A 24,457-nucleotide genomic window follows, 5' to 3' on the forward strand; every position below is an offset into this window, starting at 1 on the left:
CAGTCCAACCATTTTTCTATCTATCTGCCATTTATCTGTCTATCCATCTAATGCAAGTCTTAAAGTGATAGTTCATGCAAATATAATAATTCTGTTACCATTTACTGGTTCCAAATGTACCTCATTTCTTCTGCAGAACACAGAATGTTATTTATTTTATTGTTTGTAAATGTTGTTTGTACCCAAAATATCTCTTTTTTGTTTGATGGAATAAAGACGCCATGCTGTTTTGGAAGGACATGAGTGTAAGTAAATGATGACATAATTTTATTTTTGGCTGAACTAGCCTTTTAACCTTGTATAGATCTTGAGGTAATCAAAGTACATAAGGCCTGAACAACATTTAAAGTGCTATGTTTTTATTATTATTATTATTATTATTATTATTATTATTATTTTTATTTAGCCAAACTTTGCCAAACTTTTCTAGTTCAAACACTGGTAGGGACCACTGACCTGCTCGTAGGGAGTTCACTAGCACATACAGAAGCACAACTGCAGCAGTGTCAGAATGAAATATCGGCCTACGCTCGTAATCCCACCCCCACAAGTTCATGCGTGTCACGTGAAGGACCATCAGGAGGGTTTCGTAATAAGGCCCCTTGCATTTGTTTTCAGGCTTTTAAGAGCTGAATGGTTAAGTGGAGAAATGGTATAAACATGGCCAACATCCTCCTTATATCTCCCACATAACAGAGATGGATAATTGTATTCCTAGAAATAGTTATAGCTATAGAGCCATCATAATAATAAAACTAATTATGTACTGATTACTGTTCACCGGATAAGGGTTTTCTGAGTGTAATCACTTTTTGCATTAAATTCCTGTAATGAAAAGGATGCAGTCATTACCAATTAATGCCACCGAGACTGTGCACAGAGTCTTTAGGATGCACAATTCATTCCAGCTACTGCTGCGGCTCAGTGCTGTAAAATTGGGGACCCTGATGATACCATTATTGTAACGACACTCTCTGAAGAGATGGGAAAGATGGTGAACTGAGATTGCTTCTGCAGTTTGTCATCATAAACGGTGTATATCAAACTGCAAGGCTCTAATGAACTGTTGGCTTCCTCAGGTTTGAATGATCGACATTTGAATGATCGCACCAATGCCAGGTGCAAATGACCAACAACAGGGCCCTCAGTCAAAATTACCTGATGAACTGTGCTGTGTGGAGGCTAATATAAATGTTGGTGGTCTCATCTTAGGAAATTGATTTGCCCTCATTATTGCTGGATTGATACTTGTCATTTGTGGCCAGTCAATGACACCTGTCATTCACAGGTTTTTGATAGGAACTGTGCATTTTTCATGTGGTCGCCTCTCTCTCTCTCTTTTATTTTTCCCAGGACAATAATAAATTGCAGTTTACGGACAATCCAGGCACGTGCATTTGCGCAGAACCCTCACCTCCGCTACATGTGAGTAAAATGTCTTTCAAGTGTGTTTTTTTCATTCTCTGAAAGAGTCTTTTAAATAAATGAATCAATCTTGATTTCTTCCATGCACTTGTAAACAATGTTGGGCAAGCTACATTTAGTGCATATATTGTAGCTCAGATTGTAATATTAGAAAATAGTAGCTGGTGTAGTGATGCAATGGACGGAAAGATGCAATGAATGAATCAGTGAACAATTCCAAAGATTCGAGTCATTGGGATGAATTTCAAACGTTCTAACGTTTATTGATCATTAAGTTAGTTCAATCAGAAATCAACTTGATTAGATTTTACTCAGTGTTTTACTCAGTGAATCAATATCCCGGAAATGGCATAACTATCAACAAATCAAGAATAGCTAGCCATAAAAATTGGGCCAATTATTTGTTAGACACATTGTAAGTAATATTTTTCAAAGTTGTAATTAAAGCAAAGATTATTGTCAAGTTAAATTTAATTTGTTACTTGCTGTTTCTTTGTAATCAATAGTGAAATTTACTAGCAATTTATGAGTGAAAATTGTTTCTACAAAATGTTTTTTTTTTTTTTCGTGTAGAAACAACAGATGATGTTGATACAGGAACATGTGACCTGTTGTAAATCAAGTTAATATTATAATCAAATGGAAGTAGCAACATTTTTGTATTTTGACATATTTCCAATGAAAGGGACTATTGAAAAGGAAAACATGCAGGGACTTGGTTCTATCAGTGGGTTGTTGATTGGATGACAGATTGGTTGAATGTGGAGCTTGCAGTCTATTATAATAAATAGACTCTACCTCTACGTGTTTCTCCTTTCTTCACCGAACCCCCTCCTCTGACATCAAAGCTTCACAGACCACATTGCTACAACTACCCGGTCCTGCAGGTTTGCCTTATACAACATTAGGAAGATTAGACCCTTCCTGTCAGAGCAAGCAACCCAACTTCTTGTCCAAGCTCTTGTTCTCTCCAGACTGGACTATTGTAATGCTCTCCTGGCGGGCCTTCCTGCATGTACTGTCAAGCCTCTGCAATTGATCCAGAATGCAGCAGCGAGGGTTGTCTTCAATGAGCCAAAGAAAGCTCACGTTACTCCGCTCCTCATCAGGTTACACTGGCTACCAGTAGCTGCTCGCATCAAATTCAAGGTACTGATGCTAGCCTACAAGACGACCACTGGCACGGCACCAACTTACCTAAACTCATTGGTTAAATCTTATGTGCCCTCCAGAAGTTTGCGCTCTGCAAGTGATCGACGCCTTGTGGTACCATCCCAAAGAAGTTCAAAATCACTCTCAAGGACCTTTTCCTGGACTGTCCCCAGCTGGTGGAATGACCTCCCAATCTCAATTCGTACAGCTGAGTCTTTACTCATTTTCAAGAAACAGCTAAAGACTCATCTTTTTCGCCTGCACTTAACCAACTAACACTAGCACTTTTCCTTTTCTTGTCTTTTAATTAAAAAAAAAAAAAAAAAAAAAAAAAAAACCTACCTATGCGTTCTATACTAGACTAACTGAGACTTGTCATGGCACTTGTATACTGTTGTTGTTCTCTTGTTGACCTGACTGCTTCTGTTGTTCTCATTTGTAAGTCGCTTTGGATAAAAGCGTCTGCTAAATGATTAAATGTAAATGTAAATGTAATAAAAGAGTGGGGTTTAAGTTTACTTAATGATTGGAGAACTCCAAAATACATCACCAGAGACAAGTCTGTCGTTTCACTGTAAGATCGAGTTGACAATTTAAAAACAAATTGTGAGGTCAAAAAATAAATGTGCATTGATGAATCGTTCACAATAAGATCAATAATATGCATGTGGAAAATAGACAGAGTGAATTATTATTTTAATGCTAAATTATTTTAAACAATTTTCTGCTGATAATTTTTTTTTTACATCTGAAATGCAGGTTCCTTTTGGAGATATGTCTCTTTTGGAAACCATAGCTTTTACTTTTCAATTGGCTAACCTTTCTTTGAATCCTTGCACAACTAATGGATAGACGGTCTTTTTACCATAGCGAGGAGAAATCATTTTGAAACTCTCATTACTAATTTTTTTACCTTTCATGCCAGTAAGCAAAATGTCTGTGACTTTTAATATCTGTCATAGTCTCAGAACCAGAGGAATGCATGGTTTTCTAGAGTATGCAATAATGGTCTCAGGTAAAGGCAAGTGAACAGGCTAAGCACTTATGGGCTAGAAAGTAAAACATCCTTTGTTCACTTGAGGCATGGACAGAGCAGATGGACAGGCTAATTGTGGGCTCATTAAGAAATACAGTCAGGAACTTTAATAAAAAGATGATGACTACTTATGTCTTATTCAATTGTGGCTCTTAGAGGATTAAAGTGGCCACTTTTGAAGCTGGAATGACCGATGGAAATAAATCACTTTCAGTAACGGGCAGCATTTTCAAAAGACAAAACATACTGATTAAGGAATAAGTTAAGTACAGTACAACTACTGAGATGTTAGACTTCCTTGACTCTGATAGAGTTGATTTTTCTAGTCTGAATAAATGAATCACACTCTCTCTCTGAAGAATATAATAATAATATGTCTATAGAGGTAATTATAATAGTCTATATTAAGTCTAATGAATATTTTTCCACTTTTGTGAAAATGAAAGGTTCATTGGGTGTTAAAGGTTCTTCATGGGATTATAAATTCCTAACAAAGAACCTTTATTTTTAAGAGGGTTTAATAAAAACGAGTGAGATAAATAAAACAATATATTCTGCATAAAGAAAATTACGCCTGTTTTAATTTCTTCCTTCTATATTTAGTTTCTGATTTACATTGAGACTATTTTCAAGCAGTTGCCAGTACTTCAATTTCCTCTTTTGATTTTGGGGTTAAATATGGCCAGCACATGTCTTTTTAGATTCACCCGAGAAAAAATCTGCAATAACAAGTATATATATATATATATAGAGTAGATTATTTTTCATTTCTGGCATGTTTGACTGATAGCACACTCTTTAATTTCGACCAAATTTCCATCACAATGAATTCCCCAGCCCCCTAAAGAAAACCGCTTGATAATTCCACACATGGACTTAAATGAACCTTTCGGTTTTTATGCGTCCTAAACGTCCTGTGTTTTAAATGACGGGGCACAGACTGGGTGGCCAGACGTTGTGTCTCCACAGCCCACATATCAACAGGAGCCTAATAAATTTGAAGGACCCATTGTAGGGAAGGAGGAAAGGTCATATCCTCTTGGGAGGGTGGAGAGTCTCTCCCTCATTAAGTCTTTCTCCTCTACGTGTTTCTCCTTTCTTCACCGAACCCCCTCCTCTGACATCAAATATCGTGTGTTCATTTTTAACATGACTTAGACCGGCACAAGAATATTTCTGACAAAATGACTTTAGTGTAGGGCTGAGTGATGTTATGTGTGAAATACAGCTAGACATATTGAAATATTATAATAGTGGAAATGCTTTTTGTTGGTTATATTTTTGATGTTTCATCATACTTTACTTATGGTCTAGTACATAACTGTCCTTTTTACAATTATGGATTATGTGAAGTATACATACATATTTGTGATACAATGGCATGGCTATGTAGTATAGGAAGCAGTTTTTGTAAATATTGTTATTTTAGCTTTTTTAATGCATGAAATATTATTTAAATAAGTGTTTTTTGGCGCTTCATTCATGTGGAAATTCAAACTGAATTTAGAAAGCTGTATTGCATATATTCAGTGAATCTGATTTATTCTCAGTCACAAGTTTCTTTCAGTCTAGCTGTAAACATGCATTTTAATAATTTTTAAGTTTGAATTTAATACACTGGCTGTGCATAGCTGTCGCTGAACTAATTATCATGCATTGCACATGCTGTTGTGTAAAGCACTCTAGAGCCAACAGCACAAACACCAAGTAAATAAAGTAAGAAAAAGAACAGTTATGTAGATGCATTTAATAGGACAGTCAGATGCATTAGCCGCCTTAGATGATTAACTTACATATTCTAAATATAACATGCTTTATGGAATATTAAAAGTCAATCAAAAAAAGGGTTTGGGTTGCCAAGGACAGCAAAGAAAACCAAAAATACCCCAAGCTCAATCCCATTACCAGATTTTGATTTGTACAAGACTCAAAAAGGCACATTATACATTAGTGGACATAAAAAGAAATAACAGGATCTGCCTGAGAAGGATGTTGTGTCATTTGTATAATTTTATTCATAATTTAATAGCTTTTTATGAAAAGACTACTAATAGGCTGAATAAAATGAATGGTAATTAGAACAACTGTATCATATTACAATCTTTTTTTTTATTAAGCTTTATATGTGTGACTATAAATAAAATGACCTCAAAATCAGCACTTTCAAGTTGTATTTTTAGTATAAAAGCCCTGGGATCCTGCACTGATCTTAAGAGCTTTTGCCCAGTCAAGCCTGATTTCTTTTTGTGGTCTTACTGATATGTTGTTTCTTCTGACAGATCACTTTACTCCATCACGACACTTATGTGGACTCACCAGAGAATGACAATGGCTTTTTTTTTTTTTGGCCCTAAATGTTTTGGTCAGACTAGTCAGATTCCATTTGGCAGATTCAGCATGTATTGTTCATCGAGACAACAGTGGTGGTAAAATTGTCTTTTCTTATTACATTTATTTACAGTTAGTGTCCATGCTTGTTACAGTGTATTTTTCAAATGTGAGCTTATATTTTCTCAGGCACAACAGCTGTAAATGATATAAAGTGCTATCATGGAACACTATTATGGACTATTATAATAGTGTCCTATCATGGACACTTAGAGCTCAATCATCAGTTCAAGACTGAAAACTATATCGGCCGTAAACATTGTTTGTTTCATGTGACTGGTGCACCACCTGACTCTCAGTCACTTGATATTTTTGTGCAAAATGTGCATTAGATGGCCAGTGAACAGACTGTAAGCTACCTACAGATTTGGATGTAGCTAAGTAGGAAGATTTTAGAGGCTGTGAAAGCTTTCCAAACATTCCCGTAAGATATGCAGAACACACAGCATTTAGCCTTTGCGGGTGATAAGCTAATAGCTGTGGTTGGGTACAGAGAGGGGTCTGTCCACTAACGTGATCCTCTGCTTGAATTAATTGCTGCTTTTGCTAAAGGTTGAATGTTACACTCTTTCGTTTGTTACACTGCGTTTGGATAGGCTTGGGAAGCACTCCGGTTTCAAAACATTAAAGGCATTATATAATATCATACATTTTTAAAAATCTATTTTACCTTCTTTTTTTCAGAAATACATTTTTAAAGAGTCAATTTACACTGTTAAGGCACTTTGCATCTTTGCATTGTAAACAATCTAACATTAATCCATTTTGAATATTGCCTTGCATGCAGTGTATAATGTAGCTGTCTGTGAGTTTAAACTGCAACTCTGCAAAGTTGTGAAGCCAAAGTCGTTGTGAAAAAACTAATTGTGCGAATCAGTGTCTGGTTGATCAACTAAATGTTTCATCATCGGACTCGGGCTCGAATTTATAAGGTACAATCAATACCATGCTTTCTCTCTATATATTCTCTCTGGAGCTGTCATTCAGTTATGGCAATGGGAATATCATTTCTGACACACGCTGTATGCGGTAGACCAATAAGAAAGGACTGGGCCAATCAGAGCAGAGTAGGCTCACGCAAAGGAGGGGTTTAGAGAGACTTCTTCTAACTGCTTTGTACGAATTTGTTTTATGAATCATTGAGAAATGCAGTAAAATTAAATGTATATTATTAATAAACATAAGTGTTTTTTGACCTTGCATGCATGTAAAACTGGTGTAGGAGCCTCCCAAAACAACACTAGGAACCTTAAAAATGGCATAATAGGTGCACTTTAATGTCATACGTTTCTCTTTTATCTTGTATTGAATACTGTGCCTTTTTAAATGAAAAAATAGAAGATGTGTCAAGAGTTGTCTGACTTCATTTTTGTTAAATGTCCCATCTGGGTTTCATTCCATGAATAAATTATCCGTTAAGAAGTACTTCATCATTTACTGATAAACGGCAACATGTCTTGGGATCTTGCACATCTTACGTAGTGCTACTTCATGAAAAGAAAGTAAATGTTCTACTGTGTCATTGTAGAATAGCTTTCAAATATTGAATCACTAGCCCGAGATAAGATTTATACTGTATTTTATTACTGATGGTTTGCCTTGCTTGTCCTGAAGATCCGTTTGGCCTGTGTCAGTTGGGACACCAGCGAATCATCTGCCAATCACCAGCTAATCATCTGCCATGATTTGCACTTAAATTTGGTTGTCAATCAGCAGCAGCACACATTTTCTTTTCATTTATTCTAATGAATATTTTCTTTTGCTCATGCATCCAGGTTTTAGGAATTGTTCACCCAAAAATGATAATTTTCTGAAAGCATCTGTCAGTGGAGGCCAAAGATGATCTATAGTGAGTCGCTTTAATTTCAAGATGGCAGATATATGATACATAAGTCAAATGTATTGTTGTCTCTGTGGGCTAAAAATAATATAATTGACCCCCCACACCCCACCCCATGAGATTTCTGTCTTTTAAATAAGATTAGGGCATATTGATTCACCCCAGCTCACATGCTTTGCTCAGTCAGCAGGTTGGATTTTGACAGACAGTAACGGGCGCTCGTCCTGACACTATGTGTACAGAGGTAAAGACAGCCTCTCCGAGCCGCTGTCACTCACTCCAGTCTGAAATGTTTTATCACAGCTGCAAGCTCAAGCTCATCACTGTCGGCTCAAACTCCGGGGGATTGTGGGAATATGTCTTCCATTCACACCCTGTCCACTCACCGTTGGGCTCATCTTGTTTTAGCCGGCTTTCTCAACAACAGCTGATAGCTGAGTCTGCAGCACAGAAGAGGATGGGTTTCATCCGAGACAATAAAAAAAAAGTTTGTTGGTGTACTCATTGTACATTGTTCAGTCTCAGTTGGGCGGCCTGTTTAACATAATTGAAGAAAAATGTGAACAAAAACTGAACTCACAGTGACATTTATTCAAGTTGTTTCTGAGATGTTTCAGGCAGTGAGCTGAGCTGTTTACATGACTGGTTCAGTGCTGCAAATTTGCACATATAATTACATTTTTATTTCCATTTTAGATTTTTTCCCCGCAGTAACTGTTCTCTTCGTATAAGAAACAATCATGCTTTTATCGAATTACAGGCTGCAGCTGCATTCATCTTTATTCTTTCTGAATCATTTCACTTTCTTGAACAAAATAAGTAATAAAGTTAAGTCTAAAAATTATATTTAAATATAAATGTGAAGCTGAAGCAATATGCATGAACTATTATGACATGAAGACTTAATGGTTATTCTTTAAAATTTAGATTTGCACCCCTCCCCCTTAATTATACAACTAACTGTAATCAAATAATAAAAATGAAAGAATTTTCACATATAGTTTGGTTGAGTTAAATCTGAAAGTGTTGGACATTCATTTGTAGCATGCTGTACTGTTCAATCGCAGGTTTCATGCACAATGTTATGCTCACGCTGTGGATTTATCTGACTGATCTAATTTAAACCCACAGAAGCCAAACAGGCCAGAGCTCTCCTGTCTTCCAGACAGTAGGACTCTGGCATTGTCAAGTCCCACAATTTTTTTTATTTTTTGCTTGCCATATCGGTCAGCTTGGCAGAGATGATGCCAATAACTAAAACAGGAAACTATGTGGGCAATGTGATTTCATTTCATATCCCACCACTATTCAGTCCATCCTTTATAGTCAACAGCTGACTTCTAGATTTTTTTTTCTTTGGGCCAGACAGTAAGTCACGAGAAGCCATCCTTTACAGTGATTTTTCCTAGGGTGGCCATACATCCTCTTTGGATGTACTTTGGCTTTGTTTGTTTTTATTATTGACATGCTCTCTACAGTCCTCATATATTCTATCTATGTGAATTTGCATTGCTGTACTGAAATCTATTTCAGATATTTTTTTTTTCTTTGAATAGGAAGCATACTTTCTACAGAATCCTGAAAAAAAGAGTATCATGATTACCACAAACTGTGTTCAACAACTGATAATAAGAAATGTTACTCAAGCAGCAAATCAGCATATTAGAATGATTTCTGAAGGATCATGTGACACTGAAAACTGAAGTAATGGTGCTGAAAATACAGCTTTGCCATCATAGGAATAAATTACATTTGAAAATATTTTAAAATAGAAAAAAGCTATTTTAAATTGTAATAATATTTCACAATATTACTGTTTTTATTGTATTTTTTGATCAAATGATTATAGGAGTAGTGTTAAGTATCCCTTCCACACTTGGTTGATCTGGTTGATCTCTTTGATATAGTGCGTCCAATTACGTGAGGAAAACCAAATCTCTAGCCAATCCACCAGATCAAGGCAGCCCGCTGATTGAGTTTTGCAGGGGCATGCAGCTTTGCTCCAAACACCATTACCCTGTGCCAGTTCAACATTGCCATCTGCCCCTGTCTCTCAACTCATCAGAGCAGCTGAAGGTGGCAGGCCCAGGTGCCAGGGCACGGCGGCTGCGTGGATGACAGCTTTGAGCTGCTGTGAGGTGCCGGCATTCTGCCAGGTCTGGGCACAGTGACAGCGTGGCATTCATTAGTGCCCCTCACACCTCTGTCATTCACAGGACCCTATAGTGTCTGTCCTGACAAGCCTTGCCCTTATTGGTGCATTTGAAGGGTTGGGCTGTATCACAGTACAGGGTGAGCTATGGTAGAAATTAGTTTAAGTAGATACTTTATAACACTGTTTAAAAGTTTGGGGTCGATAAGCTTTTTTATTTTTTTTTTTAATTCTTTTTAAAGAAGTCTCTTATGTTTACCAAGGCTGCATTTATTTGATCAAAAATCATTCCTGTGATGGTAAAGCTAAATTTTCAGCATCAATTTAATGTGTCCTTGATGAAAGAAAATAGATCTAATAATATACAATGATATAAAATGAATGCTTTTAGTCTAGAGTGTGGGATCGATCTATAACGTGTACCAGTTCTTGTTTTTTTGTTAGCATGATTCATGAATATTAATTAGGTGACATTCACCCAATAGTCATAAATCATTTTTTCTAAAGCTGCCGACTCTGCAAATCTTTTCTAATAAGTACATTTGTCTTGTAATTCTGTAAAAATATCTAAACAACAAAATTAGTAGAGAGAATTGAAACTGTGTTAAATGATACTACAACCTATTTTAAGGAAGTATTTTAGAAAGTACCTCATTCGCATTATTATTATTATTTTTTTATTAATTGCTTTAAGCATAAACCTTACAGGATTTTAATTTATGCTTAAAAAAAGATACAACTATTTGCCAAGAAACTTAGAAAAAGCAGAAGACAGTTTAGCAAAGTGTTGATTCCTTTTTTAGGCCTTTGGGAAAGTGAACAGGTGACTTTTATAGACTGTGCTTTTGCTACTGTTGACAGCTGATGGGACTCCAAATGGATTTGTGAATGTAATAGGAGAGCTATTGAAGGAAACAGCAGAGAGGTAGTTTCACCTGCTGGGTGCAGAGACCACCCAGAGGAACTGAAACACAGGCGATGCTTGATTCGGTCTGGCTGCAGTAGCAGTGGATCTTTCATGTCCCAAGTGTTTTTGTTCCCTACCTGAGCTTATTTCCTCTCTTTTAAAGCATCTCCTGCCAGGATTATACTTGAAAGCATGATGTCCCATCTCATGAATCTATTTCCTCTGCTCATTGTGCAATCACTGAAAACCAGCGTCATCAAAGCCAGACAATCAAAGGGGACAGTATTTGAAAAGCGATTTGTGGGGCAGAGCATCTTGTGCAATGCAATCCTCTCAGTTTTCTAATTCAGAGACCTGCAATATATTACATTTAAAGTACCTTTTTTGTTTTCCCTCTTTTTGGTGCCACAGAGCATGCAAACGCTGATGAGATGAGTCAGTTATTTCATGATAGTATATACAAAACCGGTGCATATTACTGTTTCTGTCTATTAAAAAAGGCTTTTTCTACAGCAAAGAGCAATTGGAATGCATTTACACTGAACAAGGCATTAATGGAGCCTTTTTAAACTATTATTGAACTTGCGTGCCTTTCTATGCAACTTCTCAGTAATTAACATGAGTGTGTTGACATGAAAATAACACATTCTGTTAACAGCACCCATATTCATATTGTGGTTCCTGTTGTTGCATATAAAGGTTAAAAACTTTCTTTGAATGTCTTAATATTAGTGAGTTTAGAGAGCCATTATGATAACTGGGGATGCACCATTCACGATTTTTCATGGCTAATTCCGATTGCTGAATTTTTAAAAGCAAATTGGCCAATTCCATTACTGACTGCCATTTTTTCTTTATTAAAGCAAGAAACAAGAAAGAAGAAAGAGTACATATAAAACGTGTTCATTTGTTGTATTACAGGCTGAACTGGCTTTAAACAACAAAAATCTGTAGCAATTTGAAATTAAAGGCGACATTACATTAAATTTAAACAAATCATTTTATTTGAGTTAGACATCACTTTAATGTTTCATGCTTTAGAATACTGTGAATTTTGTGACATAATTCCTGTCTTATTATTTTTCTCTCCAAATGTTGTGCTTTAGAGAAAAGAAGGAAATCTCTGAAAACTGTTCACTAACAGTATAAATATTTTGAATCAGCTTTTATTGTTTATATATATATATATATATATATATATATATATATATATATATATATATATATATATATATATATATATTATTTAGCTTTAGAACTAAACTTAAATAATTAATAATTTTAAAATTAAACATATATTTTAACTTTAGTTAGATTACACTTTTATGTTTCATGGTTTAGAATACTGTGAAGTCTTTGAAACTCCTTTGATACCTGCCAAGTTTTCCAAAGTTTTGCCATGAAAGAATAGCTGTTCACCCCATATTGATACAGACAGTAAAGAGGATCTTTCACTACTGTTACTGATCAACATACACTGACGAATCGGAGTGGCCAAACGTTTTAGGGCTCACAAGCTGTGTATTCAATTTAAAGCAGGTCTCTGCAGTTCTGAATAACAGACAGTAGCATGACTCAGCCTCGTGAAGAGAGAAAGAGAGAAAGGCAGAGGGAACTGAACAGGGTGGGTGGCACCATAGCAGCATCTCTGACAACACAGATCTTAAAAGTTAGCTTTAGTCAAGCTAAAAACAGACACTGGCAGAACTCCATCTCAGCCCTTGAACCAGAGCTGAGCAATTAAGCTCCCAGTTGGTATTTCTTTCCCCAAGCATGTCATTCCAGGGATCTTTCTAAATAAAAAAGAGAAATATTCAGCCAGTCTTTAAATGTTCACAGCTTAACTCCGTTTATGACTCAATGTGTGTTTACAGAGCCTGTAACCTTTCTGTGATGGATTGATTTGAGGAGCTCTGTGCAGAGCTTCATGTGGCTGTATTGGCTGCTAGATGTTATGTTAAGGAAAAGATGTAATTGTACATAGCTGTAAAAGATAGCCTATGTACTGTATAACTCTGAAAGCTTCCATAACCTTCACAGGGCATCTCTCATGATTAAAATAATTTCATTATAAGTGTGTAGCACAAAGTTGAATTGAATCTGGCTCAGTTTATGTCCCAGTACCCCCCCCCCTCTTTCTATTTAAAAGACTGGGACATTAATATGAATTTGAAAAAAAAAAAAAAGCTAATTAAAAGTATTACTAAAACTATAAAATATTATATAAATAATACTAAAATAAAACTGGTGTTCAGTGAAATTCTGTAACACTTTAGAATAGGGAAAACTATTCACTATTAACTAATTGCATATTAGTATTAACATATTGACTGTTTATATATATAAAAGTATATATATTTTAATGTTTTAAATTTTATACTTTTAATTTTTTCAGTTCAGTTTTCTGTTTGTTTTTTAATGTTTTTTTTAATAATTCTATTTATTTTTATTTGTGTTTTGGTAATTGAAGTATTTATGTCATAATTTCTTTAACAAATTGTAGAAAAACAGTAGTCCACTCCACGTGTGATGATGTGTGGTTCCTGTTATTAGCTCTGAATCACTGGCCTGCCTCTCGTATTGAAATCCCTCACTGACCCACACATAAACAGTTGCATCAGAAGCGAGTAGCAGAATGCCTGTGAGCACATTATGATGATTCATAAACCTCCTCTGTATATCACTGATTGGTGTGAGGTTATATGAGTCTCATTTTATTCTGAATTGTATTGAGGAAGTATATCCTTACATGTATTTTCGACTGATAATGTGGTTCTCAGAGCTTTTAAAAGACTGTGTTGTTTGTTTCCCAGCTGTGGTTGATTAACATATTCATGTCTCATGGTATTTACCTGATACTCAACAGCACATGATCATGGTATTACAGTGGTACTCTTTAGATTTTACATTTGGATAGTTATTTTGCGCGTGTTGCAGCAAGTACAGTATCCATCAAATGACTATGTGACAGTCTTAGATCATAGCTTTTCTGTGAAACATACAGAAAAATGTCCTTCACAGACGTTTGGGAGTTCAGAATTGGAAAATGCAAATGATCTTAGGCATGACTATTTTTGTATCTCCTTCCTAGACTGCTACTTTAAAAAGAAATTTCAATGAATTCTGTGTGACTCCTTCACAACTGGTGCCAAATTATTTTTTTCCTAAGTCATTAACTACCATCCACCCTGTTCAATTTTCTCCGACATTTTTCTTCACAGTGATGAAAGATGACCTTTTAAAAGAGCAGCTCCTGAAATATGCAGGTGGCTCTGCACAAAACACCAAAACATTTAGATTTACACTGAAGGCATTTAGCAGACTGTCTTATCTGGTAAGACTTGCAAAAGTGTTAGATTCTTTTGAGAAAATTGCTACTGTTGTCTACCAACCACAGTATTAATTTGTTAAATTTGTTTTCATCAGTCATTTCTCCAACCTTCAGTATCATATGGTCTTTTAGAAATCCTTCTAATATGCTGATTTGCTGCTCAAGAAACATCACTTTGTATTATCAGTGTTGAAAACAGTTATGTTTAACAACATTTTTGATGTAATACATTTTTTCAGGATTTTTTGATGAATAGAAAAAAACAGCATTTGTTTGAAATTTGTAACTTAAGATCATATATTATAATGTATTTGAAGCTATATATATATGTTTTTTCTATTAATATTTTTTTTTTTTCAGTTCAACAAGCAGAACAGGGACATGAGATGTAACTATATTTTGTATGTCTGTATTGTATTGGTCAAAAAATATGTGTACCTTTTTATAGAAACTAAAAACTAAACCAGTTAAGCATTTCTACTTTATTCTTTTAAAATACCCCAAATGCATGTACAGTACATAAACCATTTACTATTGTACTTATTAACTCAATGCTTCATCTGTGTTAGTTAAGGTGGGAATTATGATCACACAATACTGATTTATGGATCTCACAATGGAAATTAATAGAAATTATGCTTCTATCAAAATAACAAAGTAAACATGTTAATAGCAATAAAGCCCAAATGGATGTTGAGAACGGGAACTATCAAACTGGACAACAAATCGCACCCATTATATATATAGAAATACTAAATAGTAGGGGACAAGATTATGCATTTACATTTTCATTTACATTTAATCATTTAGCAGACGCTTTTATCCAAAGCGACTTACAAATTAGAACAATAGAAGCAGTCAGGCCAACAAGAGAACAACAAAAGTATACAAGTGCCATGACAAGTCTCAGTAAGTCTAATATAGAACGCATAGCCAGGTTTTTTTTTTTTTTTTTTTTTTTATAAATGAAAATAAAAGAAAAGGAAAAGTGCTAGTATTAGTTTGTTAAGTGCTGTCGGAAAAGATGAATCTTTAGATGTTTCTTGAAAATGAGTAAAGATTCAGCTGTACGATTTGAGATTGGGAGGTCATTCCACCAGCTGGGGACAGTCCAGGAAAAGGTCCGTGAGAGTGATTTTGAACTTCTTTGGGATGGCACCACAAGGCGTCATTCACTTGCAAAGCGCAAACTTCTGGAGGGCACATAAGATTTAACCAGTGAGTTTAGGTATGTTGGTGTCGTGCCAGTGGTCGTCTTGTAGGCTAGCATCAGTACCTTGAATTTGATGCGAGCGGCTACGGGGTAGCCAGTGTAACCTGATGAGGAGAGGAGTAACGTGAGCTTTTTTTGGCTCCTTGAAGACAACCCTTGCTGCTGCATTCTGGATCAATTGCAGAGGCTTGACAGTACATGCAGGAAGGCCCGCCAGAAGAGCATTACAATAGTCCAGTCTGGAGAGAACAAGAGCTTGGACAAGAAGTTGGGTGGCTTGCTCTGACAGGAAGGGTCTAATCTTCCTAATGTTGTATAAGGCAAACCTGCAGGGCAAACCTGTGGTCTGTGAAGCTTAACTGATGATCCATCACAACTCCTAAGTTTCTGGCTGTCCTCGAAGGAGTAATGGTTGACGAACCCAGCTGTATAGAGAAGTTGTGATGAAGCAATGGGTTAGCTGGAATCACCAGGAGTTCTGTGTTTGTAAGGTTAAACTGAAGGTGATGGTCATTCATCCAGCTAGAAATGTCACTCAGACAGGCTGAAATGCGAGCAGCTACCATCGGGTCATCTGGTTGGAATGAGAAGTAGAGTTGGGTGTCATCAGCGTAGCAGTGGTAAGAAAAGCCATGCTTCTGAATGACAGATCCTTATGAGATCATGTAGATGGAGAAGATTAGTGGTCCAAGTACTGAACCTTGAGGAACCCCAGTAGCAAGGTGTTATGACTTAGAACCATCACCCCTCCAAGACACACTGAAGGATCTGTCAGAGAGGTAGGACTTAACGCACAGGAGTGCGGTTCCAGAGATGCCCATCTTTCTGAGGGTGGACAGGAGAATCTGGTGATTAACGGTGTCAAAAGCAGCAGACAGGTCCAGTAAGATGAGTACTGAGGATTTTGAAGCTGCTCTTGCTAGTCGCAGGGCTTCAGTAAACGAGAGTAGAGCAGTCTCAGGAGAACCTCGGACAGCCAGGGGGCAGATGGGGTGGTGCGTGCTGGTTTAGACAACAGTGAGCAAAAGTTGTCCAAGCAAGATGTTAAAGTGGAGCAAAGAGTGTCCGTAGCGCTGTTCATGTCCAGAGCTGAAAACTGAGAGAGTGCAGGAAGCGAGGATGAAACCACAGAAGATAGGTGCGATGGAGAGAGTGAGCGTAGGTTCCGTCGAAAGGTGACCTGCGTTGGAGTGTGAGCCGCTTCAGGAGTAAGTGCTAGGTTAGCAGTAATGAGGAAGTGGTCTGAGGTGTGCAGTGGAGCAACTGAAGAGTTGTCCACAGAGCAACAGCGCATGTAGATGAGGTCCAGTTGGTTGCCTGATTTGTGAGTCGCTGTAGTAGACACTTGCTTGAGATCAAATAAGGCGAGCAGAGTTTTGAAGTCAGCAGCCTGGGGTTTATCTAGGTGGATGTTGAAGTCACCAAGCAGTACCAGAGGAGTACCATCTTCAGGAAAGTTTGATAGCATTTACATTACATTTAATCATTTAGCAGACGCTTTTATCCAAAGCAACTTACAAATGAGAACAATAGAAGCAGTCAGGTCAACAAGAGAACAACAACAGTATACAAGTGCCATGACAAGTCTCAGTTAGTCTAGTATAGAATGCATAGGTAGGTTTTTTTTTTTTTTAATTTATAATATTAAAAGACAAGAAAAGGAAAAGTGCTAGTGTTAGTTGGTTAAGTGCAGGCGAAAAAGATGAGTCTTTAGCTGCTTCTTGAAAATGAGTAAAGACTCTGTACGAATTAAGATTGGGAGGTCATTCCACCAGCTGGGCACAGTCCAGGAAAAGGTCCGTGAGAGTTATTTTGAACTTCTTTGGGATGGTACCACAAGGCGTCGATCACTTGCAGAGCACAAACTTCTGGAGTGCACATAAGCAGCACATCCAACTCGTCCAAGAAGTTTCCCAATTGACCTGGGGGACGATAAATGACCACAAAGTGGATTTTAATAGGGTGAGTTACAGTAATAGCATGTGATTCAAATGAACCGTTACCTGTAGGTGATGGCTGAAGATCAAATTTCCATTCTTTTGATATAAGGAGACCAGTACCTCCACCCCTCCCAGTGGTACGAGGAGTGTGGGAACAAGTGAAATTAGTGGAGAGGGCTGCAGGGGTGGCAGTGTCTTCAGGTTTGATCCAAGTCTCAGTCAGTGCCATGAGCAGCCTTAAGAAACCTAATTTTAATCAAATTATATATATATTTCAATTTCAATTTAATTTCAATTTATGCATTTAGCAGACGCTTTTATCCAAAGCGACTTACAGTGCATTCAGAATAGTGATGCGTGGGTCGTCTCATAATCCGCGGGCCCCGCGGTTAACCCACGGGTCGGTTTGAGGTGGGTTAAGAAATTGGCACTTTATTGCGGGGCGGGTTGGGGCGGGTCACTAAAAACTACATTTTTAAAAATCCATTTATGTTGCATGGAATTTAGTGGTGGAAATTTTGATTCTTTCAAGAGATTCGTTGATTTTCAGTTCGTCCACCAAAATGATTCATTCACTGATTCGTTCAGTGACAATTTCTTCATATTACACAAATACGCCAGCACTTGGCGAAAAAGAGTGTCTTATGTGTTATGTCTTAAGTCAATGAACGTATTTACCTGTGACAAAAACTGATTTGGCTTTATTAAAGTGTGTGCATGATCGCATTAAATAAATAGTCTAAATAAATTGTTCAGATTAACAAAGCACGAGGTTTTATCGGGGATTAAACATGGTGTTATGTTCTGTATTCCAAATATGAAAACAAGTGTATGTGCACCTATAACTGCGCTTTGTATCTGCTGATTGCTGATCGAGATATACATGCTTGGCCGACTGACCCTGTATACTCTCATTCATTTCATTCACATACGAGATGTATCAGTTCATTCAACTCTTTCACCTACTAGAAGATCGTATTCGTTCACTACATTCAACAAGTCACATGCTCCGTCACATCTTGAGTAACTCTTTTTGACAGGATGAAACAGTTCACAGAGCTGTTCACGAGCTGCGCATGCGCTGCTATTATAGCGCCACGCTCGCGCGCTGCTGTGGGAGGAACTTCATTGAATGAGAAATTAGTCTTTTACTGTCTATGGTCAGTGGATTACGTAAACGAGAACGATTCGTTCACCTAAAAGATTTGTTCATGAACGAACCATCATAGTGCAATTACCTATAGCCTACATTGATGAGGTTACGATACGAAGGTCTAAGTAGCAACGTAACTTCCGTGATGTTCCCGATACGCGGGACGGGTCGGGGCGGGTCAAGAAATTTTACTTTATTTGCGGGGAGGGCTGGGGCGGGCCAAATAATTTCATAAAAGCGGGACCTGCGGGTTGGAAAAAACCCCATCACTAATTCAGACTATCAATTTTTACCTATCATGTGCTCCGGGGAGCAGTGCTCTAGCAATTGAGCTACAGGAACGCCCTCTCTCTCTCTCTCTCTCTCTCTCTCTCTCTCTCTCTTTCTATATATATATATATATAGATAAATAGATAGATAGATAGATAGATAGATAGATAGATAGATAGATACAATATTCAGGATAAAGCAATCCCAGAATGCATTGTGACAAATGTAAATTCTAAATGTAGTACATTTCATTTAATAGTAAATAAAAAAGTGTACAATTTTAACCACTAGGCTAAATCACCTGAGCAGTTGCATTGTTGGGCTTTTGAGCTTAATCCAGGCATCAATAGCGGGTTCATAGCAGAGGAAATACATATGAATATCTGGCCTGGTTTAGGATCAGCTGGGCTGCAGCATTCTGTGCTGCAGACATTTTATTGCTTATACTGGGCCGTCGGCCAACAGTGAGTTGCAATAATGAAGATGAGACCAGTGTAGAGGCTGTACTGTTGTAAATCTCCTGTCCAGCAGACAGGAATAGAGATCTAGTGCTTTGAATTCACAGGTTTGTCATTATCTTAAAGGGGTCAGATGATGAGCAATCACATTTTCCTTGATCTTTTGAGATAAATGAGTTTGATGTACTATGGATATGTACTGTGACTTTCACAACTCAAAAGTTCCTCCCCAGAAGCACTGCTCATTGAAAGGAGTCTGCAAAACTGATTTTTCTTAACTTCCACAACTTTCTGATGTCCGACAGACACATTGGATTCTCACCAGTGGATCCTCTGCAGTGAATGGGTGCCGTAAAAAAAATAAGAGTCCAAACAGCTGATAAAAACATCACAATAACCCACAAGTAATCCACACCACTCCAGACCATCAATTAACAGCTTGTGAAGTGAAAGGCTGAGTGTTTGTAAGAAATAAATCCATCATTAAAGATATTTTTAACTTCAAACCATTTCTTCCAATTAAAATAAAAGTCCTCTGTTCAAAATATTGCTGTCTCCAATGAAGGCATCTCGCCTGAATCAGGAGAGAAATATGCCCAGATCAAGCACCACTTAGTGAGGCAGTCCAAAACAGTGCTAAATAAATATGTTTATAGGTGGATTTTGATGTGAGAGGACAAATATGCAATGGACTTCATCAACTGAAGTATGGAGTATGGCCTGTTTTTGTTATTTTGGCCAGAAACAAAGGTTTAAAGTTAGAATGCCCCGATGGATTTGTTTCTTGCAAAAGTGCAGCTTTTCACTTCACTAGATGTTAATTGGTTGACTTGAGTGGTGTGGACTACTTGTGGGTTATTGCAATTTTTTAGCAGCTGTTTGGACTCTCATTCTGACGGCAGCCATTCACTGCAGAGGATCCATTAGTGATCAAGTAATGCTAAATTTCTCCAAATATATTCCAATGAAGAAACAAACTCTGCACCTTGCAGTTTTCATTTTTGTATGAACTATTCCTTTTAACACATGTGTAGTTACATGATGTTTTTTTTACAATTCAGTTCAATTCAATTCAAGCTTATTGGTATAGCGCTTTTCACAATGCAAAGCAGCTTAAAATTCTAGTTTCTACATTATATTAAGGAGTAGCTGATCAGCTTGTACAGACATTTGGCTGGTCTGGACATGGTGAGTTAAAAGCAGAAAGCATAGAGATGTTATTCCTAAACATCAAACCATAAAATATGGAAAAGTCTGCCAAACCTTGTGCTATTCCTAACTGTGTGTAGCACCTGTCACTCTGCATATCTTTCTAAACAATCCCAATGTTAGAAACGAGCAGCTGAACCTTATTTTTAACAGTGCCTTATCATTTCAGTCCGACTTTATTCATTTATGCGGCATATTTCAGCTCAGACTGTTTTGTGATTTTCTCACAATGTGTATGGCTTTGCAAAGACTTTGGATAAGATGGTAACAAACTATTTTGGACCCCCACAATGAAAAGCAAACTTTCTTTTAAAGAAAAATCTTTCCTAAAAGATTAGCTGCAGGTAAACAATCCCTTGCCGACTTATAATGAATAAACTATTCAATCTATAATATTTAAGATAAAATGATCTTAAACCGCACATACATTCTGTTAAGAGTCATTTAATGATCCCGTGTTGTTATGTCAGGCTGTTTTTTTGATAGCACTACAGAGATACTGAAAATAACACTTTCATATGCTTCACCTTTAAGTAACACCCACAAAGATGAGCAATTACACAGATTGACTTATGCAACACATTTTAATAAGACTCCATCAGAAGCTCTTGAAGCAGAAACTGAATGCTTGAATTACTATGAGTTTCAAATAAAAACGGACTAATGGTCAAAGGCTTCTATCAGAGTGTAAGCGTGTGTGTTTTTGAGTGTGTGTTGTGGGTGTTGACACTTTAAAGCACACAGCGGCAACAAAACCCCTCCCCATGCATCAGACCGCATCAGAGAGATTGTTGCTATGGCGACAGGCTTTGGCAGCCAGCAGTGCTTGTTATAAAACTCATAAGAGTTTCTAATGACCCTGAGAATATGCCAGTCGTCTAGTCAAAATAGCTTCTTATAAGACATGCATCCACCACTCCAGCCACCTCACAGCTGTGTTTTTCTCTAAAGAGCAGATTTCTAGGGGAAAATGCTATGTGGCTGCTTGCTGGTCAAAGTTAAGAGGCCATCTGCAAGTCTTAATGATATTCTGTTTCTAAATGTGGTTTTGGTCTTTTCTTGAGTGTAATTTTGTGAGATCTTTCCTATTTAATCATACACTTGTGCAAAACATGTATGACTGATCTTTATAATCAAGCTGCACAATTTGAGTATTCTGTATCGCAAATAAGATGAGTTACAGTACATAATAAATTGAAAAAAAGTAATATTGTGCAATATTATTCAAAATAGCTTTAATAACATTTAAATTTCTCTTCTCTTCTCTTCTCTTCTCTTCTCTTCTCTTCTCTTCTCTTCTCTTGAAAACAGCTGTGCTGCTTATTATTTTTGTGAAAACAGTGATACATATTTTTTTCAGAATTGTTTGATGAAATAAAAATTGCCTGATGAATAGCAAGTTAAAAAACAACATTTATTTGAAAAACTTTTGATTAATTTAATGTGCCCTTCTTGAATAAAAGTCATGTAAAAATATCTTACTGACCCAAATGTTTTGAACTCCACTGTACATATCCGCAATCATTTCATTGCTGATTATTTTATATGAAAGCAGAAGCTTTAAATCATTGAGCCAGATGCTCTGTAAATGATAAAACATTATCTTTTTCCACTGATAAACCTGTTAAAGTCTTCTCTACTCAGGGAAAGATAAGGGCTATATGTTCCTTCTGAGTGCTTCCTTAAATGTATTATTTGGTATATTTGAGATAGACAGGAACAGATCTACTGAAAGGTTTCAGACCAAGGACCATTTAAAACCATATTTTGCACTGAAATAAAATAAATAAATGCATTAATAAAAATATATTATATTTCCATTTTGACCAATATTTATGTTTAAAATGATTTAAGTTGAATTAGAGATCTGTTCTCTGACATCTGCTCTATTTTTTCTTCATATCACAGATGTCCATCTTTCTTTATAGCCGCTAGATTTATTTAATGCTCCCTACCACATATCATGCCTTTGGCTTTGTTAGTTAAAAGCCATTTTCCAGTCCCAGACCACCTCTTTGTATTGAATTTGTTGGCTTTTAAAACCTGCAGTCTTTCATTGCATCTACTGAATTTGTAGACGGCGGACTGCTCAAGTTCTCTTTATTGATTTGGCTGAGCGGCCCCTGCAGCTGCTCCTTTTCTCTCAGCTCCTCTTGGCAGTGATGGAGGCTCTCTCTGATTTCCTGTTGCATAAAGTACCTCTCTCTCATGTTAACTCTTTCGTTAAAGTTGTGTTTGACAGAACGTGTTCACTGAATTAGTATTTGTGGAACACGTTTAAATATTAAGGTTTACTTGGTTTTAATATTTGAGTGATATTCATTTTAGCCTGTGTACACTTTTTGCTCTTGCCTAGGAAATCATGATTATCTTGTAAATATGTAATGGCGGGGGGAAAAAATCTGCACTTGTTAAGGTGCCTTTGAGTTTTCTGTTCTACACTGAAAAAAATAATTTAGAGTTTATTTGAAAGTCTTTCATGCTCACCAAGGCTGCTATTATTAGATCAAAAATACAGTAAAAAACTGCAATATTGTGGAAATATTATTGCAAATTAAAATTACTCTTTTCTATTTTAATATTTTTTAAATGTTATTTATTGCCATAATGGCAAAGTTGAATTTTCAGCATCATAGCAAAATCTTACTTACCCCAAACTTTTGAACAGTGAAATTACTTGTTTTGGGCCTATATGTATCACCTGTGTTTCTCTAATTGAAAAGGGCAGTGGATTTTTAGTTCCCAGCATGCTTTTCATAGGGCCAAATCAGGAGTGTAAATGTGCAAATAAATTTTTTTTTTTTTTGAGTAAACAGAAATTCACTTACATTTCAGATTTTAAAAGAGTTTCTGCTGTATGACATGATTTTGCTATTTACCATTGTGCTGAAGAGTAGAGCTTGTGGTTATGTGACTGAATAAAGATTATAAAGTATATTTCTTAAGTCAATGAGTAATAGCTGTGCTAATAATAATAATATGGTTTGTTTGTGTGCTATGCTAGATATAGAAACTCTACAGAAAAATACATAACTGAACATTAAACATTAAGAATTCTTTCAGTTTACTGAAAACAGATTTGGATATACTGAAATCTACTCAATTTAATTTAGTGAATACAACTAAAAACAGTAAGTTCAACTTAAAGGGATAGTTCACACAAAATGTTTTCATTTCAATCATTTACTCAACCTCAGTTTGTTCCAACCCTGTATGAGTTTCTTTCTTTGCTGAACATAAATGAAGATATTTTGAAGATTGTTGGTAACCAAAAGTTTTTTTCCATACTATGGAAGTCACTGGGGACCAGCAACTGTTTAGTTACCAATATTCTTCAGAATATCTTCATTTAGGTTCAGCAGAAGAAAGAAACTAACTAAAATTAAGGTAAATTTCTTGTTAACTATAAAAAGCATTTTTTTTTAATTATATTTAGTTCTATCCTGTTGTAGATAAAATTTTGCATAATTATGTAATGTTCCCTAAAAGCTTTTTGTTTAATGAAGTTTCAATTTATTATATTTTTAAGGTCAATATAAAATCAAAATTGTGCTTGATTCATCAGATCGTGTTTTTCAAAATACTAAAAGAAAATGTTTTTTTCTTCATTAAATCTACATATTTGCTTCATCTTTCTCTCTTTTTCAACTGATGTCACAAATCTCACAGGAAATGTCACGTTTTGGGAGTGAAATATGTTGCAAGCCTTATGTTATGTTGGTTTAATTGCTTCCTCTGTTCACAGCTAAATCATAAATTGCTGTTCCTCTTTCTTTTTTTCTTTTTGCACAGAAACCTGTCGAAGAACCCTCTGACGACACTCTCTTGGCAGCTTTTTCAGCACCTTCAGCTGGTCGAACTGTAAGTTCATCCTGCATTAGTTAATAGTATTTCCAAAAGTAACTACATGAATTCAGCTGCCAAATCGCAGTATAAAAACCAACCCTTTCCTCCAACCAATACGCTCCTCTCGGTCGTTTGTC

The 24,457-nt window shown here is 36.4% G+C and overlaps 1 protein-coding gene across 2 annotated transcripts in view; it reads left to right on the forward strand.

The window, feature by feature from the left end:
• LOC132101654 (NT-3 growth factor receptor-like) overlaps positions 1-24,457 on the forward strand; it is a 107,035-nt gene that overhangs the window by 15,060 nt on the left and 67,518 nt on the right. For both annotated transcript variants that reach the window (XM_059506762.1, XM_059506769.1), the window contains exons 3-4: positions 1,354-1,425; positions 24,267-24,335. In XM_059506762.1, the coding sequence (XP_059362745.1) occupies positions 1,354-1,425; positions 24,267-24,335 (141 nt within the window). The remainder of the gene's footprint in view (positions 1-1,353; positions 1,426-24,266; positions 24,336-24,457) is intronic.

Source organism: Carassius carassius, chromosome 2 (assembly GCF_963082965.1).
Source record: "Carassius carassius chromosome 2, fCarCar2.1, whole genome shotgun sequence".
NCBI lineage: Eukaryota > Metazoa > Chordata > Actinopteri > Cypriniformes > Cyprinidae > Carassius > Carassius carassius.